Raw genomic sequence first — 21,329 nt, forward strand, 5'->3', positions numbered from 1 at the left:
GGCTATGCTCTTGACCACTGAACAATACCAACCCACTGGTAGTTCATTGCCCACACTTCTCACTAGCCACTGATCCCAGTGATCCTCTGGCATGGGATATAAGCCTCCTTTGCAAGGGAGGGACAGATGGCTATGAATAAGGGCATCCTGCTCAAGCGGAAAGGGAGAGGGTCTTGGCTGGGCTGAGGGGATGTGGTTGGTGGTTGCGAGTGAGAAGCTAAGGCTCATGCAGCAATTCCTTCCCCCCACTCCCATGTCTCTGGGGCTTTTTTTTCTCTCTCTCTCTCTTTCAGTGTTGCCCTCTCAGTTTTTCTGGGCTTTCTGCAAATGCCAGCCTTCTTACAGTGTGAAAAGGAAGTGAGAGAAGGGACTTTTATGTCCCTGCTTAGGATGAAGAAGGGGGGGGGCATTCTTTGCGGCCTGGGCTGGGGGTTGCCATCAAGGATCAAGGTGAGAATCCTAAAGTGAGGCAGCCTGGGGCACCTGAGGGACAGCTCCCCACCTGGGAGGATCCTTTCTCCAAGCCTTCTCCAGTTGCTATGCAGGGGATTTTAGGATGTAGTGGATACCCTTTCACATTTCTCCTCCCTCCAACCCTTGCCTGCCTCTCTTTTTCTAGTACATCCTCCAAGGCCAGGCCTTACCAGGGCTCCTGATCATCAAACTTCCCCTTACTAGCAGCCTCTGTCTCTCCACCTCTCCACCTGACCACCACGTGGGGTACCTTTCAGCTTCCCATTGTGGCTCACCATGGGGTAGTAGCCTGAGTGCGCTCTGCATTGATGCCTTGAGAGACTCTGGTTATGTACTTCCCCCTGACTCAGCCTTGGTTCAGGGCTCCAGATTCTCATGGCCCCTGACACTTGAATGCTAGGATCCCAGGCCCTCTCCTGGTCTTCCTCAAATCATCTAGCCCTTAACAAGGAGCTACTGTGTTCTGGGTACTGTGGAAGGAACCAAACAAGAAGCAGCCTTGGAGGAGCTGATAGTCCATTTGGGGGAAAGAGATGAGCTACAGTGAAGGTTGGGGAGCCATACTCTGATCCAATGTGATCCTTCCTGCAGGAGAGGGAAGTGAGGAGTCCTGGGCCCCTGTGGCTTGTGGAAACACAGAAGGCTTTCTGAGAGAGAAGAGAGTTTGGACGCCCGGCTGGAAGGAAGAAAAGGTTTGGAGAGGCCTCTTTCTGGTCTCTCCCCATCTTGATTTCTCCCAGCCAGGGGTGTGTGTGTGTGTGTGTGTGTGTGTGTGTGTGTGTGTGTCCATCTCTCTGTGTCCATCTCTCTGTGTCCATCTTTTTCTCTTCTTCCCATTCCTCTGTTTTATCACCTCCTTGGATTGGGGCAGAGCTTTCTGAGAGCCTGTCTCTTGGGGAATCTGAATTTGGGTGAGGCTGAGCTGCACTATGTCAGGTTAGGGGATGGGGATCACACTGGTCATGGTGAGAGAGACACTCAAAAGCATTCTCATCCCTGCACTACCCTGAGATTGAAGGGGAAATAATTCTGGTTTAGATCAATCTCTGGTGGGAGGAGGTGCCATCCTGGTCCCAGACTCCAGCTGTCTCTTTGCCTCTGCCTATCACTGCCCCTGTTTCTGCCCTTGTCCTTCTCCCATCCTTCGTGTTTTGCTCTGCCCCTTGCCCTTTCCAACCTTTTCCACTCCTCCAAACCTTTCCCCTACCACACACAGACTTCCCTGGGCTGGGATTTCCCTGGCCAAGTGAGGAGACAGATGTCCAAGGCACAGCTTTGTCCCCCGGCTCACAGCCGTGTCTGCAGGTCAGTGTAGAGGGACAGCTGTCTGCACAGTTAGCAAGAGCTGACAGGTAAATAAGAGCCTCCTGTCTTCTTAATTAAATCGCCCTTTGCCCAGGCAGCCTTGTTTCGATTGGGCTAGGCTGGGATCAATAAGCCTCTTTCCTGGTGCAGCCAACCCTGGAGCTGGGCCTGACCTCCCCAGCCCTGCCCAGACCCACCTGCCCACTTCCCCAAAAGCCTGGGAGCCCCTTGAGGGCAAGGTCTCTTGTGCCTGAGACAGAGTGTGGAACAAGGAAGGAATAAAAGATTGATTGAGTAAACTGAGGCACGGGCAGCAAACATGGGCCAGGAAGGCTTGGAGGCCCAGCCTGTAACCCCCACCCCCAAGATCAACTGTGAAGCTGTGGAAATCACAGCAGAAGCTGCACCCATCTAGCTCCCAGGCACAGCCATCAGCTTACCACTCAGGCAGCTGAAGCCTAACGGAGAAAGGGGGGTTGCAGTTGCTCCTTCTGACCTCTAAGGGCAGAATACCCTTTTCATAAGGGATGCCCACCTAGGGATCCGGCGCTAGTGTGCGAGGATCAGTGAGCTGGGATCAGTATGGTAGAGCGTGTGGCTCTCGCGGGAGACTAGGGTCAGCCTGGAATTATGAAGGACCCAGGGTGAGTAAGGGGTCAAAAGGCGTTCATAGTGGTCCAGGATTGTTAGTAGAAGGCTTAGAGGACAGCGTATGTGTTTTGTGTTTGGAGGATGTTATTTTGAGTCCATTCAAGAGGGACCTATGACAAGATCGTGGGGGCTCCAGATTTCGCTACCGAAAGGGTCGGTATGAAAGGTTGCTTGGAGCTGCCAATGCTCGTCCAGGTCAAGGTGTCTCTGATAGCGGTCGAGGGCATCTCGTTTCACTTGGGGATCAGAGAGTCCCTAGTTTGGAAGGAGAGGAAAGGGTGCCGACGCCCTTCTCACCTCAGTCTGATACGGGGGGCCAGGCCTAGACGTCTCCTGGAGCCCCCGCCCATCGAGTGGCGCTACCCCAGGGCGGAGCGTCGGCGGGTCTCCCCAGAGCAGCAGGAGCCACGCGGGGCGGGCGCCCCCAGCGCCGGGGTTGAGGGAGGCTGGCTCCGCTCGGAGCTGGGAGGGGGGCGCGGAATCGGGGCTTTTTAGGACCCAGCGCGGCGCCTCCCTCCGGGGGCGAGTGCGGCTGCGCGCGCCGAGGGCTTGTGTCCGGAGAGCGGCGGGCTGGACGCGGACCGCGCGAGCGAGCAAGCGAGCAAGCGAGCCTAGCAGCAGCCCGGGCGGCAGAAGCGTCGCGGCGGCGGCGGCCGCTCCGCGCCTCGCCTCCCCGGCCTCGCCTCGCCGCGCCTGGACCCGCCACCCCCGCCTCCCTGGCGCGACCGCCGCAGCCCCTTCGTCTTGACCGGCACCTTCAACCGCCTGCCCGAAGCCGGGCGCGGAGCGCGGGGCGCAGAGGCGCCAGAGCCAGTACCCACCGGCCTCGCAGACCGAACCCAGCCCAGAGAACCAGTGCGGGCCCCGCAACAGCTCGGGAGCTGTCCCTTCAGCACCGCCGCCGGAGTCGGAGCGTAGCCCCGCGGAGCTCCAGCTCAAGCCGGAGCGTACCCAGCAAAGCGCTCCGCGGCCGCCGCACCGAGCAGCGCCCTGGGTGCCCCTGCCCAGGGGGCCCGCCATCTCCTCCGAGAGGCGGGGAGAAGGAGCGAGGAGGGCGGGCGGGCAGGCAGGCGCGCCCGCCGCCGGGGGGAGCAGGCAGCCAGGCAAGGAGAGAGGGAGGGGGCCGGAGCCCGCCCTGCGCCCCGAGCTGCAGCCCGGCCACGCAGGGAGGAAGGCAGCGGTCATCCATCTCCCCAGCGCAGAGAGCGCGCTGCGGCGACCACCGCAGAGCAGAGCGCGAATTTCCCGGCCCCCTCTCCTCCCCTCCCCCTTCCGGGGGCTGATCAATCTGTCGGGCCTTTGGAGCAGCTGACCTTCCCCCAAAAAAGCTTTGTGTCAATTTCTCCATTTTCCCGCTGAGATGGGGACGGGAGCCCGGCCCCCCAACCCTCTTTTCCCTCCTCCCGGGGCTCGCCGCTGAGCGCCGTCCCTCTCCCTCCCTTCCTCCTTCCCTTCCTCCCTCCCTTCTTTCCTCCTCTGCCTCCTCCGCAGCCGGACCAGCTCCCTCCCACATCTGGCGCCTAGAGACCCTTGGGATCCCGCGCACACGCCCCTGGACCAGCACCCGACAGAAAGCGCCCCTGAGGGGCTTGGGTCGCTCTTAGGGTGGCCAGAGCCACCATCCTCTGTCCCCCCCGACGGCTGGGGGGAGGGGGGAGGAGGCCCCGCGCCCCCCTCCCCGGCGCCAACTCCCCCTGGCGGCCGCTCCCATGGGTGTCGCTGGGCCGCGCCATGCCTAAGGGGGCGCCGCGATGGGCCAAGGGGACGAGAGCGAGCGCATCGTGATCAACGTGGGCGGCACGCGCCACCAGACGTACCGCTCGACGCTGCGCACGCTGCCCGGCACGCGGCTCGCCTGGCTGGCGGAGCCCGACGCCCACAGCCATTTCGACTATGACCCGCGCGCAGACGAGTTCTTTTTCGATCGCCACCCAGGCGTCTTCGCGCACATCCTGAACTACTACCGCACTGGCAAGCTGCACTGCCCAGCCGACGTGTGCGGGCCACTCTATGAAGAGGAGCTGGCCTTCTGGGGCATCGACGAGACCGACGTGGAACCCTGCTGCTGGATGACTTATCGCCAGCATCGCGACGCAGAAGAGGCGCTTGATAGCTTTGGCGGCGCACCCCTTGACAACAGCGCCGACGACGCGGACGCCGACGGCCCCGGAGACTCAGGCGACGGTGAGGACGAGCTGGAAATGACCAAGCGCCTGGCGCTCAGCGACTCCCCAGATGGCCGGCCCGGCGGCTTCTGGCGCCGCTGGCAGCCGCGCATCTGGGCGCTCTTCGAGGACCCCTACTCATCCCGCTACGCGCGGGTAAGTGACAACCTGCCCATCTGGAGAGCTGGGTGGTGAAGGCCGGGTTCTCTGCCTCCCTCGGGCAGGGGCGGATTGGAGAACTGGCGCCTAGGGAATCAGAATTGAAAGGAGTGTGTGTGTGTGTGTGTGTGTGTGTGTGTGTGTACATATGAGAACGTGCATAAAAGCGGGGATAAGAGAGAGATTGCTCTTCGAGGGTGACTAGTTTTGTAGGTATGTAAGGTCTGTGTCTGTATTTCCAAATTTAATATGTATGAGTGAGTACAAATGGGTGTTTGTGTGTATGAGTAGATTGTGTGTGCATATTTATGTAAGTGTGGTGGTGTATATTTGGGTGGGTAAAGTATGTAGTGGGAATGAGTGAACGTGTGTATGTTTGAATGTGCAGGAGTGCCTGTGTGTGCATATTTGTGTCTTTGCAGATGTACACTGTGAAGGTGTGAACTGCCCTTTAGATTTTCGTGTGGGGAGGGAAGCTGGGAGTCCTCCCTCCCTCCCTCCCAGGTAAGCGGCATCTGGAGCCACGCAGGGCCTACAGAGGAGGGCTTGAGGCCTGTTCTGCTGCTTAAGACAGACCACCCTCCCCGGGGAGCAACCTCAGGCCCTTGTGAAGAGAAGGTTGAGAGGGAATCTTTATGGCTAATTAATAGCTTTGTAGTTGGTGTGGGGCTGGGCTGTGGGGAGGAGGATGTGGCCACTCTGAGACCTAGTGCTGGGAACAGGGCCTGACTAAAGGGGAGGGTTTTGGAAGGGGCCACTCGGCTTATACTATGCTTCCTCTGGGACCTGTCAGGGGCAAAGTAGGGGCCTAAAGGGTAACATGACCCAAGGGGTGTGAGAGGTGGGTGTGTCATCATCAGCCACTCCCCTTTAGTAACAGCAGCTTGTTGCGGGAGACAAAGGGCACCCTGCTGCTGACCTTGGCCTCTCAGAGGCTTCTTGGGATTAGTTTCTTCATCTGTTAAATGGGAGGTGTCTGGTGAATCTAAGGGTCTTTCCTGCTCAACTGAGCCCTAAGGGGAGACAGTGGTGGCAGCCACCCACCCTGGAAGAGACACCCCTTGCCTTCACTGGCCCTGTGGTCTGAAAGGAGCTGAAGGCATGAGGGGGAGGGTCAGAGTTGTGAATTTAAAGCAGAGCCACCCCTCAACCCCCCACCAGGCAAACCACTGCTCTCTTTTGTTGCTCCACATCCCTTCTTTCCTGCCCCCTGGAGCTGAGGTGGGGAGGATTAGGCAGGGAAGGAGGCAGGATCAGTGCTAAGGATCAGTGGGGGAAGAGGACTTGGGGGGCACTGAGGTGTCCATGAGGAGAAAAAGGCTGTTTAGGCACAGGCCTGATACATTTGTGACTTCGATAAAACTCTCAGTGTTTTAGCATGCAAGGGAGGGGGCAGCAGGTCAGAGTCTTATGCATTAAATTCTAGAACAGATGTGGGGGAGGGTGGATAGCAACAGAACCAAGCCCTTCGTTTTGCCACTAGAGACCCTACACAAGGTCACTCAGGGAGCCAGAGGCCAAGCAAGACTAGAACCCAGGCCCTCTGGGATCCCATCATCTCCTGAGCTGGATGCCAGTTCCCTGCCATTTCCAGAATGGACTGGGACCCTCAGAGATCTACCCTCCCCTCTCCTCTCCTGACAGAGGCCACCACAACCAGGGAATTATGTAACTGGAGGCTGTGGCTGAGCCGTGGAGAGGGGCCGGAGGAGGGGGGCTGGGAGGTTGAACCAACACATATTGGGGCTGGGGGGCATGCTCGGCAAAGGCCTGGGTTAGGACAGCCACCCATTCAGCCTGCATTTGACCTTGGACAGCATCTCACCACCACCACCATCCCCCTTGGCCCAGGAAGGAAGTAGGCCCAATTTTCTCATTGTCCTCTCAGCCACCTGGCTCCCTAGTAAGAAGCTGGGTACCCTCACCCTACCCCTTGGGCTCAGTTTTAGGTTTCTGACCTGTGTTCCTGACTTTCTGGATAGACAGGGGACATGTGGGGTATGTTCCACCCCCACCCCCTTACTGTCCATCTTCTTCCACTTGACATTCCTAGGCCATGGGGTGGTCTTTACCCAATGTGGATAAATGGGCTGATTAGTGTGGTCTGGGGTCTTGTTGGTGTTTGAAGCTTGCAGAAAATTCCTGATTGTCTCAAGTGTTCATTGAAGAACAGACTCTGAGGGAAAAGCTGGACTGTAGTGGGGAGATGGAGGAGAGTTAGAAGCCCCCACCCCCCACCCCCTGTCTGCGCCTTCTTTTCCCTGTAGCCTCACAGAATCACTCCAATTCCTCTGGGTGACAAATGAGGACACTGAGGCCCACAGAGGAAGGACCTGCCCAAGGGCACTTGAGAACTGAGGGCAGAGCCTGGATTAGAACCCAGGCTTCCTGCTGCACGCCAAGCTGGCCTTAGCTGCATTGCGCTGCCTCTCTGCGGCTCATCTGCGCAGGGACCAGCCTGCTGCCTGGCCTTCCTCCCCCTCCATCTTTGCTCGGCTGCTGCTGTCACCTTTGTTTACCCCTCCCCCCTCCTCAAACTGGTGGGTCAGGGTTTAAATTTTCATTCTAGTTTCTAGACTAGAATCCTGGATGTGTGTGACATTGTATGTGTGTGTGGCATTGTACGTGTGTGTGAAAGAAAAGCTGTATGTGTGTGAAAGGGAATCTGTGTAAGAGAGATTCTGTGTGGGTGTGAGAGATTCTTCATGTGTGTGAGAAAGCCCATATGAGAATAAAAATACGTGTGAGTGAGACTCTGGGAGGAGTGTGTGCGTGTGTGCGCGCATGTGTATATGCGTGTGTGTGCGCATGTGTATATGCGTGTGGTGAGACTATGTGCAAGAGATTCCGTGAGGGTCTGAATCAGAAATTCTGTGTGAACGTGAGAGAGACAGATTCTGTGTGTTTTCAGATGGACTTTGTGTTTGAGAACGAGGCAGCGTGGGAGAGAGTGTGTATATAAGAAAGAGAGGGAGACTGTACGTGTAAGAGAAATGCTGTGTGTGTCTGAGAAACTTGGGGTGTGCCACTGTGTGAGTACCTTGCTGTCTGTGGCGAGTGTGACATTGTCCATGTGAAGCTGTGCATGTGTGGCTGTGTGTGTGTGTGTGTGTGTGTGTGTGTGTGGCTGTGTGCATGAGACCATCTGTGTGTGAGTCTGTATGTGGGGTGGGGAACCGTGTATGTGGCACAGACTGTGGATGTGTGAGGCTCTGTCATTGTGGCCGTGTGTGAGAGAGACCCTGTGTTGCCCAGGTGTGGGTATATCTTGAGGAAGATGAAATTCCAGACCAGCTTCCTGCTTGCTCCCTTGGTCTCCCGGTCCTCCTGAGCTGCTTTAGTGAGCGGTTTTGCTCCTCATTTCTGGTCCTCGATAGAAATACTGCTCTAGCCCAGGCCGGTTGTTGGTGCACGGACCAGACCGTGAGGTTACCCTCCCCCAGGCCTTCTTGTTGACCCTGGAAGAAAGGGCTACTTGGCTGGGGTGGGAAGTCCCATCTGAGCTCTTCAGGGGTGACAGCAAGCTAGAGCTGCCTGTTCCCCAGACCCTCTCTCCTGTGCTTTTCTGGGCACCCAGCTGAAGGGGTGAGGGGTGAGAAAATGAGTTGCGACAGGATGACCCCAGCTCGTGTTCTGGGGTGAGGGGTGCTACCCCAGATGCACACAAGCAAAGGATGATGGTGGCACTATGCAGTAAGGACCATGAAGGGGCTTCCTGGGCTTGTGGGAGAAGGAACAGTCCCAGAGGAGGTAACGCTAAGGTAAGCTTTGGGGGGCAGGTAGGAATAAGCCAGGCAGATGGCAGGGGATGGCAGTGCTGGCAAGCAAAGCCATGAAGGTGTGGGAGCAGGCAGGGCTGTTGGTGAAGTCTGGAGCAGCCCTGCCTTGAAACCTGCCCTTCTCTCTGCCTTGGGGCCAGTGCAGGTCTGAGGCCCTTGGCTTTTATCTATGATTTGCATGTTTTCATCAGGAACATTGTTGTGTTTCAGGTCAGGGCTAATGCTGGTCCTTGTTCTGCAGGTCAGAAAGTATCTTTAGTATGTGGTGTGTGTGTGTGTGTGTGTGTGTGTGTGTGAGAGAGAGAGAGAGAGAGAGAGAGAGAGAGAGATGACATCTGTCTCCCTTGCAAATGACAGTCACTTGACCTTCCAAATGACAAGGAAGTTCCAGTGGTTCCCAAGCTGGGGAAGCCCCACCACCCCACTGCCCACCCCTCCACTCTCTGTCTCTCTGCCTTGTCCCCTCCCCTTTGGGACCTGATGCAGCCCCAGCTTCTCCTCAGCTCCCTGGGAAGGAAATGCACTTGGTGGCAGGAATGAAGAGTCCAGCAAGAGACTTCTGTTCCTCCATTGTGTCTTAGCTGACACAGGGCCTTGGAGTCTTGGTGAGATTCAGGAGAGAGCTGCTCTCAGGGACTTCCTACACAGCCTCCCACCTCAGGAGCCTGCCCCCCAGGCCAGGGCCCCACCTCTAGTCATAGTAACCTGTGAAGGAGACCCATGGGCAGTGGGGAAGGGGCTGGTGTGTTCCCCTCTCCACCACCCCATGTGTTCCCCACCACAATGTGTCCCCAACTTAGTGTTTTTCTCCTTCCTGTGATGTTTTCACAGATGTCCTTATGTCTGAATGGTACCAGCAGCCCCCGCCCAGCTCCCTTCTCAGTAATGAAAATCAGAAACCAGTGTCTCCTCATCACAGTCTCTCAGCCCCTTCACCTCTGCAATGGACTTAGGGGCGTCTGGGTGGCTCAGTCGATTAAGCACCTGACTCTTGATTTTGGCTCAGGTCATGATCTCACGGTTCATGAGATTGAGCCCCACGTCAGGTTCTGTGCAGACGGAGTGGAGACTGTTTGGGATCCTCCTTCTCAAACTAAATAAATAAATAAGTAAACATTTAAAGTAAACTAAACTAAAATGGACATAATGATAGAACTTACCCCAGAGAGTTAATGGAAAGATTAACCAAAGTAATGTGTGGAGAGCCCCGAGTCACAGGGTCCGGATGCAGTAAGTGCTCGATAAATGTTGGCTGCTACCATCACTCCCGTTGGTCGTATTATCATTCTACTTCACGGCCCTCTAGATTCTGTCCCTGGCCCTCCATCCCCACGTCCACCATCCTGGTTCAAGCCGCCATCGTTCCCCTCACTCCTCCAGCAGCTCCCGACTGCTCTCCTGCCTCCAGCCCCCAGCCCCTCCAGTTCATTGTCTACTTGGCAACCACAGAGGTCTCTTCAACTCACAAATCTGTCAGCTCATTCCCTTGCCTATTTAAAACCCTTCGGTGCTTCTCTGGACCATACTGTGGTGCCTCAAGCCCTGCGTCCCTCTTCAGTCTCCTCTGGCCTGGCTCGCCCCATTGCTCATTGAGCTGCAGCTACCCCGGCCTCATTTCAGTTCCTTGCATGTGCCAGGTGCCCCTGCCTCAGGGCCTTTGCACATGCTGTTCCACCTGGAACACTCTTTCCTCCTGTTTTGCACCTCTTCATCCTTCACATCCCACTCAAAACGTTGTTCTACATGATGCCTTCCCAGAACCCACAGCGGGGGTCAGTGTTCAGAGTCCTTCCCTTCAGAGAAGCTGTCTGGTATGTAGTAAAATGTTCGTTAGCAGCCTTGCTTGAGTCAGGTTTGTCTCTACCTCCAGACTCTAAGCTTCTTACATACTCCATAATAGGAGTGACTGTTATGACAGAGGAGGAAGTTGAGGCCCAGAGAGGAGTGCTTTCCCAAGACCAAATGTGAGCAGGTTACTTGGGCAGGTTCAGACACCCAGATCTCTAACTCCTGGCTTAGTGGCCGGAGAGCCGGTCATCCACCTTCCAATGCCTCAGGGAGTGTTTGGAAGCTGGTGCCTTGGATGCAGGTATCTGTGCTCCTTAACTCTGAGCGGGAGGCCTGGCATCTGCCTGAAGCTTTGGGAAGATTGGCTTGAGCTTCCCAGAGAGGCAGACAAGTTGTCCTAGAGCTGGGGGAAGGATTCTGGAGGGGGCTCATTTCAGGTCCCGCTGCCTGGGCCAGGGATCTCGGGGCCTCCCAAGACAGCTGACTATAGTGCTATGGCTATTCTGAGCGGTCCCATGACCAGTGTGCTCACTCTGGACCGAAAGGTCAGGGCCTCCTGTCAGCCCCTAGGCCAGCCTGGCCACCCCACTGGCTTGAGCTTCCCTTCCCTGGGTGCAGGCTCAGAGGAAAAGGGGGGCCTTGGGGGCTCCTGGGACTATTGGTTGCCCGGGCCTTATTCATGGGGACCACTTGGGTTGGAGGGACCACCTTCCACATGCATGGGACTGGCGGAGAAGATGGATGTTCCTGGGCCACCTCTAGCCACTATCCTCATCCAGTGGAGAAACAGGGTCAGAGAAGGGAAGACACTTGCCCAAGACCACACAGGTGAAACTCAAACTCCCACCCCCAGCCTCTCGGCCCTGGACCTGGCCATTTGCATTTCTTTTGGCTCGCAGATTTAACCGAATACCAAATCCCACCTGGGCCTGCTGTTCTCTTACTCCCATTATTTCCTCCCCTGAAGGAGGGAGATTAAGCAGTTACCTGCCTTCCCACCTCCCTTCTCCACTCCCCCAAGAGGGCCCAGCACAGCTGGTTGAAATTTCTGCAGGTCGTTCAACCCAGAGTTGGCCCAAATTCTGTTCTTATCATCCTCCAAGCAGGATTTTCTAGAACCCCTTTCCTTTCTTGAATCATAATACTAACGGCTGCTATTTACGAAATCATTTACTATGTATCCGTCTTAAGGACTTAATTTACATATTCTCATTTAATTCTCACAAAACTCCCAAGGAACTGTATTATTATTATCGTGCCAGTGTTGCAGATGAGGCTGCTGAGGCTCAAAGAGGTTAACTAACTCACCCAAGGTCACTTGGCTCACGAGTGAGCCTTCAGACCTGGGGCTGCCTGACGCTGGATTTCTGTCCATAACCACATTTCAGCCTCCCATTGCTGGGCCAGGATAGTGGGGTCTGTGGCCCAGTTTGGGTTCCCATCCGGTTCCCTCCCTGCCCCAGCAAACACTGTTTCCCAACAACCTGTCCGGGAATCCTGCTCTGCAACTTCTGGCCCCTGAACAATGGCAGGTGAGGGTCTAGCCTGGTGGGGTAGGGGCGCTCTGGCAGCCCCCAGGGAGAGGGTTTCAGGAGGTGCCTCATCGCCCCCACTATCCAGGCAGGGCCCGGGGCTCCATGTGTCTACAGGGAAATGGCAGAATGCTCAGGGAGGATTAGAAGCTGTCTTGCATGAGGTGATACACGGGGGACGTGGGGGTGGGGGTAATGCTGGCTCCTCCTCAGCTTGGCGTTCGAGGCCTTCTGCTCTGGAACCTGGCCATGAGCTGTTCCTTTCTGCCAGGCTCCTCCCTGGTCTCCTTGCCTTCAGCCCTCATTCCAACCTCTGGGTTTTTGTTCATCTATTCCTCTCTCTCAGTGGCCTTTCTAGATTTGTTACATGTGAAAACCCATCCTGCAAGGCTGTTCATGCATACTCTGGCGTCTCCTGTCCTCGCTGACCACCTTTGGGAGTGAGGGATCTGGGTTGAGCATGGAGTCAGCAGGCTTGCACGATTTGAGCTGGAGGTTAGTGAGTCACTTCTGGAGGCCTGTGGCTGGGGACAGGCAGGCCCTTAGGATAAAGGACCGGCCCAGGTGCATGGAGAGATGTGGCCACAGACAAGACCCGAGTTGCAGGCATCAACAACTGAGCCAGAGCGAGATCTGTAACCGGGCCATCACACCAACCGGGCTCCCTTGGGAAAGTCCCACCGCCCCCTCAGTCTGCAGGTGTTGCCTCTGTAAAATATGAGGTCATTCCAAATGACCACTAAGTCCTTTCCCACTTCTGACATTCCAGGAGTCTAAGAATTCCAGGCTTTGGCTTCCCAGAGGCACCGTGGGAGCCACATTAGTCCTTCCCTATCTCTCCTTCCACGTCTTCAGCCCAGCTCCTCTCTAGGACACATTTGAGCCCTCCTGGCAAGGGCCCTGACACCAAGCAGGCAGGAGCCCAGGAGAAGGGCTCTGAAGAGCTTCCTCCTACATTCATTCAGGCTCTCTCAACCTGTTTTCATTCATTCATTCAAGGTCTTGTAATCACGCCCTGCCTGGGGTCGTCACTGTGACCACTGTGAACCATCACTGGCTCACCCAGCCCACTCACCCACTGTGGGTACCATCCATTTAGGGTGTGCTTGCTTGGGCCCAGCAGGTGGCACCTGTTTGCCCTCTTCTCCAGGCCCTTCCCTAGGCTGTCTGCCCTCTGGGAGTTGCAGAGAGGTGAACTCAGGGAGGGAATGTTATGCCAGCCTGTAGGGGCTAGAGCAGGGCAAGGTGACTAACACCGATGGTGAAGGGGGCGCTGTGGAGATGGTTGCAGTGAGCTCCTTCTGTGCTGGGTGGGGCCAGGCTAGGGTAGGGGGGTATTTATAGTGGCTGCTCCGGGAGCTGCAAGGGTGGTTGCTGGAGGATTCCCACCCACGGCTGACTCTCAGATTACCTGGGCTGCTTCCAAAAGGTCAGGCTCCTGGGCTCTGTCCCTTGAGAATTTGATTCCTAGATCAGGGGGTGTTCAGGGTGTTTAGTCCACTCTCAGGCGACACTAATGCTCAGCGAGGGAGAATCTGCACTGGGGGCTGGGACATAGGGGCCCTCGCTACTTGGTATGGTCCTCCAACATCACCTGGGCACTCGTTAGAAATGAAGAGTTTCAGGCCCCACCGGAGGCCTACTGATTCAGAACCTTCATTTTAACAAGATCCCAGATGAATCATATGCACATTCGATTCTGAGAAGTGCTGAGGCGGGCAGCTGCTCCCAGCTGAGGGGAAGTATCAGGACACAGAGAGGCCTGAATGGGTGTGTGCAGGTCGGCAGAGCTTCAAGGGGGGTGATTCTGATCTTCCCTTGTGCCTAAGACGTTAGCATCGAGGTAATGGGCCTGAGATGAGGCCCCAGCTCGGTAAACGGCAGCTGCATCTGTAAATTGCTCAGACCAAACCCTTGGCACCATGCTTGATTCCTTCCTCTCTCTCTCACACATCAGCAAATCCTTTGCCTCCATGTTGAAGGCCTCCCAGCACCCAGCCGTGCCACATCACCTCCATCACTAAGTCCCTAGCTGAAGCCACCATCTTCTCTCCCCTGGATTACTATGAACTGTCCCCCGCTCCAGTTCCTTCTCCACCTGCAGCCAGGGCCATCCAAGGTAAGATGCTCGTCAGAGGAAGCCACCTCTGTGCTCTGCTAACTCTGGCTTCCGGTCTCACTCAGGAAGAAGCCCAAGTCCTTCTGAGGCTACTGGGCTGCACATGAGCCCCTTGAGCCGACGATCTCCCTTCTGCTCTCCTGCCTCTCCTACTCCTCATTCTGGCCTCCTCGGTTTTCCACCAGCACAGTGGTTGTGCTTCTGCCTCAGGACCCTTACTCTTGCTGTTCCTTCCACCTAGAGCACTTTCCCCGCCAACACACTCCCTCACCTGCTTCAGGTCTGGACTCAGATGTCATCGTCATCGGGTCAGATCACACCCTGGCTTTCCCTGCCCCTGTTTTGTGCTCTCCTGTTTTCCTTCTTGGCATTAACACCATCTAACTGTATTTTATTTATTTACCTTGAATATTGTCTATTTCCCTCCTTAGAGGAAGCTAGAACAGGGCCTGGCACAGAGTGGGGACTAAATAAATATTTATCGAGAGGATGGATAAGGAGGCCAGACCTAGGTCAGACACTGCCATCACACCTGTGGCTGACCCCTTTCTTCCTTGCCTCACCTGGAAACACATTCCTCCATCCCCGAGAGCGGTGGTGGAGAGGCAGAGAAAGAGGATGAGGCAGCGCTAAGAATGCTGGCATGTCCTGGTCAGGGCTGGGGGTTGGGGGGACAAACGCCAGTCAGGGCAGGTCCCACCTGCCACTGTCGCCACCCAGGGCCAGATGAGCCTCTTCCCATCCCAGCTCCCCCACCTCTGCAAACTCCTCCTTCACTCAGCCCAGGGAGCCCCCGGCCCGCTTCCCACAACCAGAGCTCAGAGGCTAAGGAACTATTTTCCCAAATCAGGACACACGAGCTGTCACAGGAGGACGGAGATGTTGCAGGGGATAGAGTTTGCAGGTCCATGTGGTCCAGCCAGATGCCTGGAAGTGAAGTCTCCCTTCTCTTGTGACTCTTCCTATAGACCAGCCAGGCTTTTTCTCTCCCTCTCCCTCCCCATCTTCTTCCCGGGCCACCTCCTTCTCTTCCCTGTCCCTTCCATCACCCCTTTCCTCTATTAGTTACTGGCTTTCAACACAGACTCTTCCCCCTTGAAAGCCTAGGGTGCTTTTTGTCCCAAGTTCCCCTGCTTTGACCCACAGTCATGTGTTCAGCAGAAAGTGGGTGGGCCTTGAGGCCCCACTCAGCTGTGATGTGACCTGAGTCCAGTTCTTTCCTGAGTGTGGCCTCTTGAGCCAGGAGGCCTGCATTCAAGTCCCAGCCCTACACTTCCCAGTTGTGTGACCTTGGACAAGTTCCCTAACCTGTCTGTATCTCAAGAGATATTAATAGCACCTGACTCATAGGGAAGTCGAGAGGCTTGAATATGTTAAGCACTTAGCCCAGAACCCGAAACATAATAAGTGCTTAATTATCGTACGTTCCATTATTGTCTTTTTACTGGCGCTTGGCTCTAGAAGATCCAAACCATCAGCTGTTCATTGTCTATACTTCCTTATTTCAGCAACTGACTCTCCTTTCAAATAACTCTCTAGGGGGCACCTCACCTCCCTTGGCCCTGGGGGCCCTTCCTTCCAGAGTCTATCTCCCAGGGGCCAGATTTCAAGGTGTCATCCCAGCAGGCCTGGATTCTGTCTTGGTCTCTGCGACGAACCCGCTGTGTGTCACGGGCGGATCATGGCCCCCTCTGATCCTCAGTCTCCCCATCAGTTGTCATGGGCCACTGGTCCCTGCTCTGCCTCCCTCTCCAAGTGTAGAGGGGAATGAAGGAGATGAAAACTGGAAGTTCCGCCTGCAGGGTGGAGGGGCAGGGAGGGCCACTGACATCTGTGGTCGGAAGCCGAGCATGGTGGCCTGAGATGCTGACAAGAGTACCGGTGTGGAGGGACTGGTGGGCAGGGGCCATGGATCACAGCTTCTGTCCTTGAAATGCGCCCCTTTACAAGGGGATCCTCCGGCACAGTGAGCAGGGGCAGCAAGGGCCAGGCAGACCCTAGAAGCTGCTGGGGCTGGGCGCCTGTTGGTGTCAGTGGGCGGTGCCCACTCTGGGGCTGGGCTGCCCCGCCAGGCCGACGCCAGGCTGGGTGGGGACGAGCTAATATTAGCTGGGGCAGCCCCAGACAGCTGAGCCTGGGGGGCCTCGGGAGCCTCGCTGGGCCCGGGCTCTGTTGCTTCGGCCTGGGCCACAGCAGCCAAAGGAAGCTTTCTCAAGCCTGTGCACGGCCTTGGATGCCCCTTCCACACTGGCCCGATCCAGAACTTGCCCTGCTAGCCTGGCAGTCCTGCTGCTTCACCCTGGCCCTGGCTCCTGCCCACAAGCCCCTGGCCTCCTGCCCATGACGTGCCCCTACCTCACCTCTTTCCTTCTCCATCCATAGAGCAGGAAGGGGCTTCTTTCCCTACACCCCTACTCTATACGTGAACACAGGCTGTGTAGTTCCCTGCCGGGCGTGTGGGTGGGGTGGGGATGGGGCTGTTAGCATTCATTCATTCATTCCTCCATTCAACCAATATTTATTGAGTACCTACTTACTAGGTGGCAGGCAAGAACCTGGGAATAGAGCAAAGAACAAAACGGTCAAAAATTCCTGCCCTCAAGAAGCTTACATTCTAGCGCAGGGAGAATACAAAGAAATAAATGCATACATAACCATATAGGGTGTCAGATGGTGACGAGGGCCATGGAGATGTATAATGGAGACGTATATATAGGGCCCAGGAAGTGCTGGGGGGGTGGCAACTTTAACTAGTGTGGCAGGGAAGGCCTCCCTGAGCAGGTGATGGAGGGAGATATGTGACACATATCTTAAGACATGTGTCTTGCTTAAGACACAGTGAGAGGCCAGTATCCAGGGCTGGACTCAGAGAGCCAGAGGACAATGGTAGGTCATGAAGAGAAGAGCACAGCTCCCCACAGCCCCAGTGGGCTCCTGGTAGTAGGGTCTTGCCCCGTGGGCCTTGGCCCGTGCTAGCCTGGTGCTCGGCTGTGTTCATGTCTCCATGGCCGTCCCCTCCCCACCCCACATGAGTCCGAACCTGGCCCTACTGATTATTAGCTGTGTGACCTCTGTGAGCCTCAGCTACCTCAGCTGTAAAGGGGGGGTACGAACAGTCCCCACTTCAAGGGGCTGCCATGAGAACCCAATGAGATAAGTTATAGAAGGCCCTTTAGCACAGTATAGGGCACAACACATGTGTTCAAGTTATGCATTATCATTCTCACCATTTGGCACATGAGGCATCTTTCTAGGATGCTCTGCAGACACTGGCCTCACCCACTGAGGGATTCTGAGAATCAATGTCTGAAAGGGGTTAGACAGGAGCTTCCTGTTACCAGGAGGCTTCGGCGACCCCCCAGGGATCTTCTCAGCCCTTGAGGGTGGTAGAGTGGGGAGGCGTGACTCCCTTGGGCCTTATCACCAGGGCAAGGCTGTGAACATATTTTAGACCATGGCCTCCCGCCAGGGCCAACATCTTACCACTTGGAGATTAATGTTTTATGCTCAGCCTCAGGGGCTCTCTTAGCAGCTGTGAGGAACGCGGTCACCCACTGGGCCGCCTGGAGCCAACCAGAGCCCTGGGATGAGGGCTGGGCTCTTGGTAGCTAACGTGGCTGCCACCTGCTAAGAGCTAGCCCTGGGCAGGATGCTTCTCCTCATATTCCCATGCGAGCTCCTGCCTTGGCGCTTGACCAGCCCACACACCTGGAGCATGGCCCTTGTCTTTTGGGGCCTTAGTTTCCTCATCTATAAATTGTGCATAATGGTATCACCTACCTCTCAGGGGAGCTGGGAGAAGCCGCTAAGACAGAGGCAGAAAGATAATTTGTGAGGGAGGAAATACGGTTCAAAGCAGGGCCATGTGCCAGAGGAGACCACTGTCTCGAGGGCAGGGGGTTGTGAGGAGGGCATAGGTAGAGGTGAAAGCACAGACCTTGGACCTGGCTGGACCTCAGTGTGGGCTCGGGCAGGTGGCATCTGGCCAAACCTGTTTTCTCCTGTGTGAAGTGGGGATGAGTCTCTGAAGGCAAAGCATGAGCACCATGCCTGGCACATGAGACACGCTTTCCAGGGGTTGGATCTGGCTACCTGGGGCACCACTGAACCTGGTCCTGGGTTCAGATGCCCTGGGAAAGTCCGTGTATCGAGGCCCTGGCTGATCCACAGAGACAAGGAAGCAAGCTGTGGAAGCTTCCTCTGGTGGCCCCACAGCTTCAGGGCCATGAACCACTGTCACCAATGATATATTTAGCAACACAAAGGTCAGAAATGCCAGGCGCTGGCTTCCCTTCTAGGCGGCAGGAACCATGTCTACTGAGGCCTGGCTGTCACCAAGCAGATATTTTTTTGTCTGTCTGGAAGTCCGGGCATCTGAGTAAAATCCTTGGAGTAAGGAATCACTGTGGTTTGTACTGGCTGGTCAAGTCTTTCCATGTCTGTGGTCTTTCCTGAACCCTGTTGTGCTACCCTTGGAGAATCCCACCCAACCTGTCTTCCCAGACAGCCCATCCTTGGCCTTTAGGCACATCAGCCATTCCCCCCAGCAGGCTGTGTAGCTCCCCTCTGCCTCCTGCCTTTGCCTACTCTGTTCCCTCTTGAACAGCCTGCTCTCCCAGAGAACTTTTCCCACCCTTGATCCAGCTGTCCTACTGAGGTTACATGTCTTCCCAACTCAGCTGCAGCCTCTTAGAGGACAAGGAGCCGCTTAAGGAGGATAGTTCCTGTTACATAATGTGGGATCAACAAATCTTTGCTAAGTGATGTACTTCACAACAGCCCTGTGAGGTAGAAGGTTGAGATATCATCCCCATCTTACTGATGAAGGAATAGCTGGCCCAGAGAGATTAATTTGTTTGTATGAGATGTCCAGTTAGTGAGCGGTGGAAGACCCAGGTCCTCTTTGGGAAATCGAGGTGAACTAGAGCAGTGCCATGTTCCTTCCTGCGCTATTATGCTAGGGTTCTGTGGTCAAGAATGAGGTGGTTGGATGGACAGATGGGTGATGGACAAGTGGATGAAAGAATGGATAAAAAGACGGGTACATGGGTGGATACAGATAAATGAATGGAAGGAAAGATTCATGAGTGAACACCCAGCTAGGTGTTCACCCATCTTGGTGGATGGGCGAACAAATGGATGGATAAATTTCTAGTCACTTGGCTTCGAGGCGGGAAAGGAAGTCTCATGTCTCATTAAATGAAAACATCTTACAGGATAGGACTTGGAAGCTGGAGACTTCAGGGTGGAAGGCAGGGCGGAGCAGCCTAGCCCGTGAATGGAGAAAAGGGGCTTCCAAGATGCAGGGGTGGACGGTTTGTGGAGTGAGGGAGCCTGGAGCTGGGGGCAGGGACTGGCCTCAGAGACTGACCCTCCCAAGGGTGAGAAGCTCTGATGAAGCAGCCCCAAGACAGGCTGGAAAGAAGTTGCAGTCAGAGCCATGTGATGGGGAAGCCTCAGGGTCAGGGGTTTTCCAGACTCCCTGAGGCCACCGGAGGGCAGACAGTGAGTGGGAGGTTGGCCTCTGAACCCCGGGTGGCACTGAGCATACCTGTGATTTCAGTCTGTTCTGGGGTAGGGAGGCTGCTCTTCCTCCCTAGGTCCCCGGCTTCAGTGAGCAAGCCGCTCTGATAGCTGTGGCGGGATGTACTCAAGGGGACAGCGCAGCTCTCCTGGCCGAGGGGTGCGCCCTCCTGAGGCATCTGGCTCGGGGGTACCAAGACACCATCTTCCACTGCTTTTTGTCATCAGTCCCCAGGTTCTAGACGTGAGCTCCAAGGCTCTCATTTTAATTACCTGGCATGAGCCAGTAGAGGGACCGCAGACATGGGTGGCCAGGAGTTGAGCTTGGCAGGGCCTGGAGGCTTAGATGCTGCTAGCCTGGAGCAGGCCGAAGCTAAGGCTCTCCATTTGCACGAGACGCAGAGCTGTGAGCTCCAGCCTCCCTCCCAAAGCCCAGAGCATTCCCCAGCACCAGGCTGCACCCCCCACACATACACTGGCCCCAGCGATCTCCCTGGGAAACCAGGTCCCAATGAGAGTGCCTGGTGCGCCGCTAACTGCTCATTACAGTCACGGCTGCAGCTAAGTATAGCTCCAGCACATACAAGACCAAGACAGCAAGGGAAAGTCTTTTCATAAGAAAGCTCCACATGCAAACACACAAACATCTGCGTGCACACGCTCCCCACACTCGTGCATACTGATGGCCTTGGACTTGTACTTGCACCAACACAGAGTTTCGTTCACTCACCGAGGCTTTCGTTCAATGAATGTTTGTTGAGGGGCTGAGAGAGTGGTTGAGGGCATGCGTTCTATAGTCAGACAAAGCTGGGTTCTAACTTCATCACCTGCCAGGTTTATGATCGTGGGCAACTTAGCCTTTCCGTGCCTCAGTTTCCCTCTCTCTACAGTCGGGATGGTAACCACAATGCAGGCCTCAGAGTTAGGGTCAGGGTCAGTGAGATGGGACATGTATAAGTGCTCAGGATAGGTCTGGCTCAGGGTGGGTGTCAGTACATGGTCGTACATGGTCCGTATCCTCACTACTGAGTACTTACTCTGTGCCTAGCTCTGTGCTTGGAGCTTTATTTAAAGCTATCGTTTCTGGAGGTGATTGTGAAAAGTGGTGCCTGGTGTATGATAGGCACTCAGTAAATATTTGATGATTGAGTGAATGAACAAACCACTGAGCGCTGCATCAATGGATGATCGGATGTCCTTGGAGCTTTCTTCTTTGAGGAGGCATCTACCCTCACTTGTCTCTTAGCCAGGCTGTGGCTCCAGTAGGATCTAGATATTCTTGTGGGTAACATAGGGATCCTAGAGATAGAGGAGGAGCTCCAGGGTGTCTGGGTGCGCCCCTTCCCCATTTTGGAGACAGGGAAATGGCTGCACAGCGGGTGGTGCCTCATTCAGCTTGGACAGACACAGTAGTCATGCAGCAGCAGTCAGGGCCCTAGCTGAGCACTCGGGCAGGCTGGGGCTCCTGGGGTGTCACTAGGCAGGGCCCTGTCTGCAGGGGAGGCGCTGGAAATCAGCCTGGGTAGGAAATAAGCTTTAGAAGTTTTTAAAAAATAATATTCTTTTCAAAAAGAAATGTTTATTTATTTGGGGGAGGGGGAGAGAAAGAATGCCGAGGAGGCTCCATGCCCAGCAAGAAGCCCTACACGGGGCTTGATCCTGTGACTGTGAGATCATGACCTGAACCATTATTAAAAGTCAGATGCTCCACTGACTGAGCCACCCAGGTGCTCCAATATTCAGGATTTAAAGGTACTGTAGGGGCACCTGGGTGGCTCAGTCAGTTAAGTATCCTACTTTGGCTCAGGTCATGATCTCATGTTTCGTGAGTTTG

General features: G+C 55.5%; 1 protein-coding gene across 1 annotated transcript in view; it reads left to right on the forward strand.

Moving 5' to 3' along the window:
• The first annotated feature begins 4,181 nt into the window (after positions 1 to 4,181).
• The window catches only part of KCNC1 (potassium voltage-gated channel subfamily C member 1), a 42,560-nt gene continuing 25,412 nt past the window's right edge, over positions 4,182 to 21,329 (forward strand). Inside the window, exon 1 of the mRNA XM_047879097.1 lies at positions 4,182 to 4,751. Coding sequence (XP_047735053.1) covers positions 4,182 to 4,751 — 570 coding nt within the window. The remainder of the gene's footprint in view (positions 4,752 to 21,329) is intronic.

Source organism: Prionailurus viverrinus, chromosome D1, assembly GCF_022837055.1.
Source record: "Prionailurus viverrinus isolate Anna chromosome D1, UM_Priviv_1.0, whole genome shotgun sequence".
NCBI lineage: Eukaryota > Metazoa > Chordata > Mammalia > Carnivora > Felidae > Prionailurus > Prionailurus viverrinus.